Source organism: Urocitellus parryii, chromosome 4 (assembly GCF_045843805.1).
Source record: "Urocitellus parryii isolate mUroPar1 chromosome 4, mUroPar1.hap1, whole genome shotgun sequence".
NCBI lineage: Eukaryota > Metazoa > Chordata > Mammalia > Rodentia > Sciuridae > Urocitellus > Urocitellus parryii.
In genome coordinates, this window is record NC_135534.1 from 206,179,184 (window position 1) to 206,191,889 (window position 12,706).

Below are 12,706 nucleotides of genomic sequence, written 5' to 3' on the forward strand. Positions count from 1 at the left end.
AAGGGAGGAGAGCAGACATCAGTGGACTTGGGATGCCTGGGAGCCTGGCTGGCATTCCAAGGCCTGCATTTGGTTTTCAGTCTCGTGGTTATCTTTGTCATTTATTTGTTTAAGGTTATTTATCTTCATGTTGGTCCCAGAAGGCGTCAGACTTCTGGGCACTTTTGGACTAGCACAGAACTACCAGGAAAACCTCAGTTGTATGGGACAGCTGTGCTGGCTGCCCTCTATCTTCCCTGCTTGTTGAACTTTACTAAGGGACTGACATGAAGAACAGTTGCTGTAAATACTCCTTTGCTTAAGTGAGAGCTGATTTATTATGCCATGTTTAATTTCCTAATGAGAACAAAGTAGATAAGTAGGAAGTTCGGCATTTGTTTCTGGGGGGAAAACTTACTAGCTATTATCTGTTCTTTGGCTGATAAACAACTTCAGCTGCTGACATTGTTCTCAGAAGTTGCCTCCCTTTTCTGTGGGGCAGGAATCCTTCTGAAATTGTTTGGACATTTCCAACGTGGAGGAGCAGTTTATCATTTTTTGTCTATGAAGCTCACATCATCAGTTTATGGATGTTAAAGTTAATAGGATGGATTTAGTCCTGAAGAATTGTTGTTTCTGAGCAAACCAGGCCTATAAAATATTCTTATTTCATAGGGGAATTTGTGGCCGAAGGGAAAAGAACCCTGTAATAAAATGAGGTTTTTGAATCAAGTTCTCCATATTGTCTGCCTGCTTTAAGATGAGGCATACCTATATCCAAAGTACATGTATGAAGACATGAATTGGTGTGAACATACTTTACATAAAAACAGAGATATGAAAAATTGTGCTCTATATGTGTAATAAGAATTGCAATGCATTTCGCTGTCATGTGTTTAAAAAATAAAATCAATTAAAAAAAGATGAGGCATACCTATATATTTAGTGACTACTTAAAAATATGGATTTGCCTGTAAAGGCACAGTTTGGGAAGTATTTTTATTTCTAAAGACATTATTAAGGCCAAAAGAAAACTCAGTTCACAGGGAAAACTGGCCTGTTGTGATGATGCCTTACAGTAAGGTCGTTGGGGGAGAAGCGGGTAACAGCCCCTTCATGGGACTCTTGTGTGTTCTAATACGGCTTTGATTTGTTACTGAGTATTTAAATCTGATTCTCTTTGTAGATTGCTGCTAAGATTGATTCGATTCCTCACTTGAACAACTCCACGCCTCTCGTGGATCCCTGCGTGTATGGATATGGCGTGCAGAAACGGCCCCTGGACGATGGAGGTGAGTCCCCTGCGTGCCCTCCGCAGGGTCGGAGTGAGCCTACCAGCCATGCTTGACTCTTTCAGCCCTTTCCTTAACGGCTCTTTCCAGCATCGCTTTCTTGAGAGGAATGGTAGAGGGGATGTATTTAGGATAATTGTTCTCAACAATTCTCCAGCATTTGAGTTCCTATTTGCCTTGATAATACAGAAATTTTTTCAGCTGGGCTCCAAGGTAAAGACTTGGCCTTGAACATCCATCTGGAAGTCATTTGACCCCTTTGAGAATTTTGATTTAGCTCTCAGTTCTTCTAGTGCATGTGTGGAAATTGAAGTTCCCACTTTCCTCCAAAGAAAAGCTAAGATTTGGTGTGCAGCTCTGAGGAAGCTGTGGCTGCATCTTGTACTCCAAGAAAGGAAACAGGGATGGTGACCTTTCACAATATCTGCTGGGTTTTCACCTCCCCATTTATGACAAGCTCTTTCGAGAAGCTTCTGTTTTTATTTTATTCATTCATACATTTAATGTTTTCTTCATTTTTGTTTTCTTCTCCATCCCAAAAGGAATTTGAGAATCCTGTACAGGGTGTGAGGGTCACTTGATGACACTTACATCCGCACATAGTTAAGGGTCTTCTCTGGTCTTCTGCTGTTCTTCCTGTCTGTGTATTATTTCTGTGATACAAGTGAAAGAAAGGAAAGTGCAGAACAGAAGTATTGTATCTTCCAAAGAAAGTAACTGTTTTTATGTACTTAGAAAAAATATAATTTGGCTGGGTGTGGTGGCACATGCCTAAACTCAGGAGGCTGAGACAGGGGGATTGCAGGTTCAAGGCCAGCCTCAGGCCTGGGTCTGTGGCTCTGTGATAGAACATTTGCCAGCATGTCTGAGGCACTGGGTTAATCCCCAGCACAACATAAAAATAAATACATAAAATAAAGGTATTGTGTCCATCTGTAATTAAAAATAATTTTTTAAATAATTTATTATTTATGTTAATACCTTTTTAAATTTTATTTTTATGTGGTGCTGAGGATTGAACCCAGGGCCTCATAAGTGCTAGGCACGGGCTCTACCGCTGAGCCACAATCCTAGCCCTAAAAATATTTTTTAAAACTAGCCAGACTCAGCAACTTAGTGAGCCCCTGTCCAAAATAGAACATAAAAGGTGCTGGGAATGTGGCTCGGGGGGGTTCAGTCCCTGGTATAAAAAAATAATGTGTGTGTGTGTGTGTGTGTGTGTGTGTGTGTCTGTATGTATATACACACGTGTATATACATAAGTATACATACACATATGTAAATTTGGTGCTACTGCAATTTCTTTGGTTTCTTCAGGAATTCTAAAAGTAGAGATGGCCATTGTTTTTAGATGTGGGAAATTTTTGAGTAATTGTTTGGACTGACAAGGTGAAGACTTTGAGGATACAGCATGCATCATTTTGAGTACAAAATTCTTGTCTGTTTTTTGTTGTTTTTTAACTATTTAAGGTCACACATGTGGATAATCTACCCCAAGGCCATTGGAACTAAGATAACCATTTGAACTGCTGCTTCAAAATGGTGTTCTATGATCTTTTTATACATTACTGATGTTGGTATTTTCTTAGACCAAATGTGACTGATGACATTTTCTGCATTTTTGCCTTAGCTAAGAGCTGTGATGCAAAGTAACCTTGCCTTAGTAGGGTGTTCATGCTTTGAACATCCAGTGATGTCCTATGGGACATCAATGTCAACATCAAACTGAGCTCTCTGGCTCTGAGCGCAGGTCTCATTAATGGACACAGTCTCCATGGCCCAGTGTTTCCAGAAGTTAGGATCGATACATCTCACAACTCATCAGTCTTTCATGACAATTCAGCCTTGTTTTCCGCAGAGTTGAAGTGTCAAACCTTAGGCACACAGTGAACAGGTAAGACTACCTGTGTCCTTTGCATAAGGACCACCTAAATATTTGTAAATGAAACCCCCCCTCCGGCATTGTGCAGACATCTTTCTCCCATCAGTCCTTTGTGTATCCATTTGAAAGAAATCAGTAAAAGGTTCCAAATCTATCAATAAGGGAGAACTGGGTAGCAGGCAGATGTAGTTGACCAACAGCCAGAATCATACTTAAAAACCAAGTTCATTATTATATCATGTGTCTTCACCTGATATTTCGAAATGCGTATTTTTAACCTGTTTGCCTTTTGGAGAATAAATACTCATAAACAAAATGAACGCAAAAATGAACGCAATTTCCATTTTCCTCTCTACATGTTAAGCCTTCTTATAGTGGGAATGGGCCACTCTCCCACTGGATACTGTGGTGTGTGTCCTGTCGGATTTGTCATCATCTCTGGACGTCTTGTCTTCTGTAACAATGGAAACTGTATTGAAGAACAAGACATTTTTTCCTCAGGCTTCTTACATTCTTCATCCCAGTTGATAAAACTAATCTTTCTGTTGATCATTGTTAAATAACAGACTTACACATTTCTCCAAGTTTTTTCCTTGTAGAGTTTGGGCTTGCTATTGAGCTCAGCAAGAACCTTAGGAACCCTGAGCTTTTGGGGCCTCTTGGCCTGGTCTTTGTCAGATATGTTGTAATGGGAATAAAGGTACTGGGCCAGTTCTCTGTGTCTTGAGTTAGGTATATGAACACACAGACCCTGTTGGGGGAAGTGATGTCCTCTGTTAACCTGATAGCTTTCTGAGTCTTGCAAGTCTTGCTGTCATTGCAATAAGAATTTAGAAAAGTCCAGAGCCTGGATACAGAACCAGAAGCGGGAATGTCAACACTTTTTTCCTAGCATTAAAGATTTCCAAAGGTTTTGCAGGTTCTTGTTTGGTTTGGCTTGGGGTTTCGTGACAGACGCTCACCAGATCGCTTCTTTAGCAATGTGAACTTTCTGATTTAACTGTGAAGCAGGGTTCTTTAACCTTTAGGAGGTTGAAGTTCAGTCACTTAAAACTTTTTGGAGATGTTATTCACTTAAAAGCACTTTACTTTTAAACTAGAAAGAACCTTACTGTAGACTTGACTCAGTACAGTTGAGATTTTCAAACATAAACTGGAAGATGAATTGTGTGAAGCAGTGCAATAGGGGACAGGTTGGTTCTTGGTGTACAAGGGGGCTTGGTTTAGTTGCATTCCAGAGAGTGACAATTTTGAGCTGTCTGTGAGATTGCTAGTTCCTGATCCTGCTTGGGACCAAGCAAGGAATTTGGAGCTCAGCTTTCAGGGTCTGCCTAGGTTCCCTTCCTCAGCAAGAGCAGTAATTCCACTGCCCTCCAGCTTCACATCAAATCATTTGTACCGTAGCATCTTCAGTATTGACACCTGAACTTTCTTACAGTCTTTGAGATGTGTGTTTGGTACCCCAGCAATTCACAAATCCTGCTCTGGTCTCTCTGTGGCACCTTTCCCATACAGTACTTTCTTCATGATGCAGCTGGAGCCTCTTCCTGCAGCCACGCTGACGTATCCTGTGTCTCCTTTAGGACTACTGCAGCTTCCAGCAGTCAGAGGTCCAGATCTTCCTAAGCTGGCCATGGCCTCCCTGCCTTTCTAGTTTCTTTTCCTAGTCCTGTGCTCACCACTACAGCCTAGGCATCTCTTCTCTTTGCTCTTCCTAATAGTTATCCCCTCGCCAGTTCCCCTGGCCATCTCTCACTCACCTTCAGGTCTCAGAATTGATGTGACTTACCAGGTGCGGTGGTGCACACCCAGTAATCCCCATGGCTTGGGGGGCTAAGGCAGGAGGATCACAAGTCCAAAGCCAGCCACAGCAACTGGAGGCCCTAAGCAACTCAATGAGACCTTGTCTAAGTATAATACAGAACAGGGCTGAGGGTGTGGTTCAGTGGTTAGGTACCTCTGGGTTCCATTCCCAGTAGCAAAAAAAGGAAAGAGTTGATGTGACTTCCTTCTAGAAACTTGTCCTCGCCTTCTTTTGACATTTTTGGTGCCTGGCTTCCAAGCTCCCTGGCTGCTTCATCGTCTCTCCTCCTTTTTCATTCTTCCCTCCTTTCCCTTTGCTGTTTTCTCCTTTTCTCACACACCCACTTCACCAGTGTATAGTAAACCACATTCGGGGCTGGACCTCCAAACTAGTTTCTGTCCCCTTTTGGTGGTCATCCCCTCTTTTGTTATGCAGGCACCAGGGCCCATGATGCTCATTTCCTGCCACATTCAACCTGATCAGAGACTCTTCATTTCCCTTGTGCCTTGGAGAGTGAAACAAGTAACTCTCCTGCTTTACTTTACCCTTGTCATATGCTGTGTTTAGCATCTTTAATGTTTTGTAAAAAGTAAGCTTCAAGTTTAAGAGGACAGTATGAGCTGAGCGATTTAGAAATACAGATTTGGACTTAATTGCACATTGACAAGTTTTCTGTTGCAGCAGTGGGGATGGAACCCAGGGTTTTGTCTATGGGCAAGTACCGTTTTTTTCTTTTATTTTGAGGCAGGGTCTGGGTGCTTTCCCCAAGTTGACCTTGAACTTGCAATCCTCCTGCCCCAGCCTCTCAAGTCACTGGGATTATGAGCGTGCCCTGCTGTGCCTGTCCAGAAAGCTTTTTCTTAAAAGAGACCAGGTAGTAAATATTTTTGGCTTGCACCTCCTCAGCTGTGCCATTGGAACTCAGAAGCAGCCACGGATGATAGGTAAACACGTGGCAGATGAACATGGCTGTATTTCAGTAGTATGTTATTTACAAAAGCAGGCAGCTGCCCTCAGGCAGTCTGCCAGCCCTGGTCTAGCATCAGCTCATGAATGAGCTCAAGCCTTTCTTTTTCTTCCTTTAGGAAAGCATACAGAGGCTGTCCTCTCTCCACTCTTCTCAGCCTCTCAGGGTCCACTGTGTACCTGCCTGGCTGCTTGAGAAACCAGGTATTGCTCCTGTTTAACCCAGAGTTTTGATAGAGGGGGAAGTCGCTTGACCCTCCCCATGGTCAAGGAGTGCAGCCCCCACCCCCACATGTCCTTCCCAGAGGGCTTCAGAAGCCCTGGGGCTTCTTGGGTTGAATTAAACAACCCCCTCACCTTCCCATCTGTGTGAAGGAGACACCAGAACCAAAACTTTGGGTTCCTGCCACTGGGGGAGGAAGCAGAGGCTTGCAAGTGACTTTGAAATAGGCCCACCTTCTCTACCAGAGACTGTCTGCGATGAGTGTGTTGGTGTAGACCCACACTGTCTCGTTCTTTTGCTGTTTTGGGAAGTGAAGGAAGGGTTCCTGCGTGTGCTATCAGATGGGAACAGAATACTTGTGCTCCTTTACAAGTTTTTGTTTCATCACTTGTGTCACAGGGCACGGAGAAAGAGAAAAAGAGGAGTGAAGAGGAAACTTGCTGTTACATTGCTTGCTGCCTTGAGGCTGAGGGCTGAGGGCTGAGGGGGCTGGAGTGGGTGGTCGGGAGGCTGCTGCGCAGGGCCCACTCTACCTGGAGCCTGCGTGTGCCAGTCTTGGGAGACAGAAAAATGAAGTGCTGTGATGCTGGTCCTTTCCCTGAATGGAGGGTAGTAGAGGGTGTTGGAGGGGTGGAAGCCAAAACTGAGACACCTCTGCTGAGAGTCATGGGGCTGGGAGAGATTTGCCTTTGCCGGAGGTGAAGCAAGTTAGGCAGCTCTCTGGCCCTCCTCTTCACGCTGATGCGTGAAGACTTCTGGGGTTGGGTGGGCATGCATGGGCCAATAGAGGCATTCTCTATTAGCTTTGGCTAATTCTCTTTTAGCTTCTGGCTCTTCAGCTTCCTCCTTCCTTGAAATGGACCTCTGGGAATTGTATCTGCCCTGCAGAGGGCATGGCCTTCTCCTTGCCACACACTTCTTGAATTCCCCTTACTTGGTTTGGTTGGTAAGTCAAGGACTCAGGGTGGAGAGTCCCCAGGAGACACAGTGCAGGGGCACTGTGAACACTGTTCACAGTCTTGGTGGGGAACACTGAAGCAGAGTCTGATTTTTATCCAGATAATAACTCCTGGCAGAGGCTCTGCACCCTCCCCTACTGGACCCCGTTCCCTCCATCTGTACGAGTCAGGATTACAATTCAGAGTTGAGGTGGTAGTCAAATGGACACATATGTATGTGTGAGGTGGAAAAAGGAAGTGAGATTCTTTTTCCTGGCAGAGTGTGAACTGACTGGTTGGTTAACAGTTGGCTTAGCCAGAGAGGTGGAATAGTGGGCATTTCCCACAAAAACAAACGGGCTAAATCTGCTGCAGGAGTGCTGTGACAGAGCTGTAACTGGAGCTCACAGGCAGTACCTGTTGCGTGCCTTACAACCATCAGTCTGGAGAAGAAATCATAGCTGTCAAATTCAAAGAGGTTTCCTAGTTTTTTCCAATTCTTTTAGGAAATATGTTAACCAAAATGTCTTTCTACCCTGGCTGAACATCAAAATCACTGCAGGAGGCCCCCCGCTATTTGTTTATTTTTGGTACCAGGGATAGAAGAACCAGGGGTACTCTACCATTGAGCTACATCCCCAGCCCTTTTTATTTTTTTATTTTGAGACAGGTCTTGCTAAGTTGGTAGGATTACAGGTGTGTGCCACTGTGCCTTGTACTCTACAGGATCATCAAGATTTATCTTGATGGTACAGCCTGTCCAGGAGACAGTTTTACAGTCCTACAGAACTTAGCATGTACTTGTCATACAACCCCAAGTTGTACTCCTGGGACTTTATCCCCCAAAAATGCAAACTTAACATTCACTAAAAAAAAAAAAAACCTGTCCACAAATCCTTGTCACAGCTTTATTCATAACAGCCCCAGACTGCAAACACCCAGACGTCCTTGAGCAAGTGAAGGGTTAGACAGACAGTGCTGGTGTGAGATTGAGCAGCCCAGGAACAGGCTGGTAGTACAGGGGACCTGCAGCAACTTGGCTGAGTCTCCAGGGAGCTGTGCTGTGTGCCACGGGCAGAAAGGCAGTCCCCAAAGACTACACATTGTGTTATTCTCTTGGCATAACATTTTTGGAATGGACAGTAGATCAGTGATTTTGGGGGGCGGGGGGCCAGGGATTGAATGTTGGAGGAGGCCCTGGACAGAATGAGAAAAGGTCACAGCTACAAGGAAACATGAAGCTTACACTCCAGTTGTATAGATAAGAACACAGAGGTCTGAAAAAGTAATTTTGACCACAGCCAAATATCTAATATGACATAAGGGAGACTTGAACCTTGACCTCTGTCTCATGTGGTGTAAGACACTAGTGCTTGGAAATGGGAATCCAAAATCTGCTAGGCTGGGGTTTAAATCCTAGCCCTGCCAATTGTTTGCTGTGTGATTTGGGGTAGGTTGCTTAATGTGTCTGAGCCTCTATTTCCTCACTTGTAGGATAGAGCTAATAGTACTGTTGTCACTAATTTTTTTTAAAAAATATGGTTTTAGTTGTCAATGGACTTTGTTTATATGTGGTCCTGAGAATTGAACCTAGTGCCTCACTCATACTAGGCAAGCACTCTACCATTGAGCCACAGTCTCAGCCCACAAAATTTTTTTTTAATTATTAGTTTATACCTATTTTTTAAAAATATTTATTTCTTAGTTTTTCGGCGGACACAACATCTTTGTATGTGGTGCTGAGGATCGAACCCGGGCCTCATGCATGCCAGGCGAGCACGCTACCGCTTGAGCCACATCCCCAGCCCCCCACAAAATTTTTTAGGAGGGTATCAAGGTATTTTCAAATTTTTTAAAGTACCATTTACTGAGACAGGAGCATCATAAGTTCAAGGCCAACATAGGCAATTTAGCAAGATTCTCTCTTAAAATATGAATTTTTTCAAGAAGAAAAATTAAAATACGACATGAGTTAATCATTTTTCCATCAGAACTAGTTAGTGTGCACATTAAAACGTTTAACTAAGAGGTGTATTAAATGTATATTCTTATTATATGTGGTATTTCATTTTCTCTTTCATTTTTAGTATAGCTCCTTGTGACTGCTCTGTTGATTTCATGACCACTGACTGAAGTGAAAATACGGCCTAGTGCTGTGAAGGTAATGTCACAGAAGCACTCTGCTCTCAGTGGCACTCCATTGCTTGTGCTAGGGAGGGTGCAGGCCTCAAGGCGTCCTCACTCCTGGAGGCTGGGTTAGGTCTGAGCGTGCACTTTCTCCTTTCCCCACCGGATGCTCAGCTTCTGAGGGCAAAGATTTACCTTGTTGATGATTTCATTCTCAGAACCCTAGCACAGTGTTCAGCACCTGAAAGGCAGTGTGGAAACCTGTAAGATGAAGGGTGGGGACGGATGCAGAGTTGACACGGGCCTAGGGGCTGAGGGTTGGCTGGAGTGCAGGATCCCTTGCTCTCCCTGCAAGTGCTGAAATGGGAATGGCAAGAAGGCCTCTGGGAGCACTCTTAGAGGACAGAGTGGATCAGGCAGATGAGGCACCAGGGGTCTTTCAGACCACTTGCAAAGGCTCGTAGACTACAAGGAGGAGTGGTGTTATTGAGGTAAACTTTTCTCTCACTTAAAAAATAATTCACAAAATTACTAACAGAGAACTTCCATGGGCCTTTCAGCTGAACTCAGCAAGGTGGTGTTGGGTGGCCTGGGGCAGAGCTGCTGCCCAGGACACAGGAATTCCGCCTTTGTGTCTCCCTAGCTAATGCTGTGTCCCTGCCTTAGCCGGGGCCTGGGAGAGGACTGGTCAGAGTCAGAAGGGATGGAGATCCAAGGAAGGGGCTGAGCGGAGGATGTTTTCCAGATCTGAAGAGGGAGGGTCGATGTGTTTTTGTCAGTCACACAAGAACTGTTGACATTCCTCCCCTGGCTGCGCTGCTCACCTGCCCTTCTGCGCATGATGCCAGCCGTGTTGTCTGAGCTGTCGTGAGGAGTAATTGGTGCTTCTGTTCCTTGGGGTTTGGGGGAGAGGAGAGCATCTATTAAAATTGATGCCTGTTATAAAGTCAGGTCTGTGGCCCAGCAATACTTTGTTAGCATTTCTTCTAGGGGAGAAGAATGAAGCCTGGTCTTTTTTTTCTTCTTCTTTTTTTTTTTTTTTTCTCCTCACTAATAGGAAAGAATATGTCTGGCCACCTTGCTGCATTTTTTTAAAGATCATTATTGAAATTGGCAGAGTATTACTCTTCAGAAAGAATTTCTTATATTGTAGGAAGCCTCTTTTCCACAAGAAGTTCATTTTCCCATATGTAGCCCAGGCAGCTTCCTATTATGTCGTGTGCAGGGTAAATGAGAGCCACCCCGTGTGCGCGTGTGCTGAAATTGAGCTGAGGGGAACTTTGAAGCAAGACGAGGCGTTGTCAACCAGCATGCACCATTAACAGGAAATAGGACTGATTTTATTCAGCATTTTTCCTTCTTTACAGTAAAATGACTGTAGTTACCATTAAATTGAACTTGATAGACATCCCATCTGCCTCCCTGCAGACTGAGGAGAAGTCACCTGTCCCTGGAGCTGGACATATCAGTTTGCTGTATGAGTGCCCAGTGACCCTTCATCTCACTGCTGGTTTTCATTTTTGGGCACCAATTTGGGAATGCTGCCTAAGGGAACCAAGCTTTAGGTCACATGCTTTAGCATTGGGCCACAGCCTTTTCCTGGACAAGGGAGAGTGTTTGTCCTTCTCAAGCTCTGCCAACTCAGAGAGCGGGTACTCTGCATATTGTTTGGTTTTGTTTTGGGTGGTGTGGCCTCAGTAGTCCTTGTGTCTTTGGGATGGTGGCGAGTGCAATTTTATGTTCAGTCTCTGAGCATCTCCACCTGTCAGCAGAGCAGTTGGCTGTCAGAGGTGCCGCTGCTGCGCAGAGCCTCTGTGACACATACATTGCCAACAAAAAGGCATTTCCATTTCTGTGGCGAGCACAGAATTTTTCCATTTCTGTGGCGAGCACAGAATTTGGAGTGGCCTTTAACAGAAGACTTTGAGTGTTCTCTTGAGTCTCCTGAAGTCCCCACAGCAGCGGTGCCCTGTTCTGTTGCCATGGCTTTTCGTGTAGACAGACATACCTGAAGAGCATTGTCCTTTTTTTTTTTTCCCTAAGAGAAGTGAGAGAGAGAGAGAGAATTTTTTAATATTTATTTTTTTTAGTTTTGGGCGGACACAGTATCTCTGTTTGTGTGTGGTGCTGAGGATCGAACCCGGGCCACACGCATGCCAGGCGAGCGCGTTACCACTTGAGCCATATCCCCAGCCCAGAGCATTGTCCTCTTGATGTCTCTAACCCAGTAGCCCGCTGGACCAGGAGCTGCCCTCTGACTTCATTGCATGTTGGGGCAATAGGTACCTCTCTTCCATGTCCCTGTTTCAAGATATTTAGTTCTTCTTCAATGGATTATTTACCTTCTAGAAGAGAAATTGGAAAAGCTGAACTTGACTCAGAAAGGAGCAGCTAAGCAGACCTGCAAGCACTCTGCCTGGACCTCCTTCAGTGCATTCTTTTTATTCCCACTGCCTTTGGTTGTGGACAGTCCGCTCTCCCCACCAAAAGCAGTCAGGGCTGAGTCTTTCCAAGCTGGGGATTGTGTATGTGATATGGGACTCGTGAGCACTGCCAATCCAAACTGAGAGCATTTGTGATATTAAAACTGGGTGTGTGGGCTGGGGTTGTGGCTCAGCGGTAGAGTGCTCACCTCGCAGGTGAGAGGCCCTGGGTTCGATCCTCAGCACCTCATAAACACAAATAAATAAAATAAAGATATTATGTTCAACTACAACTAAAAAAAAAAAAACTGGGTGTGCAAAAAGAAAATTTAAGTCAATTAAAAAACATTTCTCTTATCCCTGAGATAAGCAGATTAACAGGGTATAGTGTCGATGTTTTGGCTGCAGACCATTATCTTGCTATTGATCAGAAGAAATATGGTATTTCTGGATCAATAGCTTCAGCAAACTCATCAGCTGTCTTTACCTTTTGGAACATAGTTTCTCTCTGCTTTTTCTTCTTCCAGAATGTCATTATCTGGTTCCTTTTCCTTTTGTCTCTATGACCAGCTACTATCCAGAGAATGACAGGGTCACATTTGAACAGGAAGACGAGCAGTTGGAGTTCTGTGTATATGTTAGACCTTTTTGCTCTTTGTCCTGAAGTTGATGTCATTGATCCTTTCCCACTTACCTCTTATCTATCCTTGTAATGACTTTCCCCAAAGACATATTTTTGAATGCTCTTTTTAGCATCTTGTAAGATACATTGAGTTCTTTGTAATATGTTTGGTTCTTAGACTTTTTCATTGTCTGCTGGATATGTTTTCTAAGCTGCATTTTCCAGGAGAGAAATGCCACAGAATCATTTTTTGCTGATGATTGGTGAAGGAGACACTCATCAATAGCTGAAAGAGGAGAAATTGGAACACAAAGCATAGCTAAAGTGGTTTTGTGGGAATGTGATTACGGAGTCGGTTTTAATAAGAGACTGTTTGGCACTGTTGTCTCTGTGAAATGGGCTTCAGAGGCGGCTGTACCTCTTGGTGTCCACCGCATGTGTTTGGAGGGC

General features: G+C 44.2%; 1 protein-coding gene across 2 annotated transcripts in view; it reads left to right on the top strand.

Annotated features, from left to right (window-relative positions):
* Fubp3 (far upstream element binding protein 3) overlaps positions 1-12,706 on the top strand; it is a 50,715-nt gene that overhangs the window by 12,452 nt on the left and 25,557 nt on the right. For both annotated transcript variants that reach the window (XM_026386513.2, XM_026386514.2), the window contains exon 2: positions 1,166-1,271. In XM_026386513.2, the coding sequence (XP_026242298.1) occupies positions 1,166-1,271 (106 nt within the window). The remainder of the gene's footprint in view (positions 1-1,165; positions 1,272-12,706) is intronic.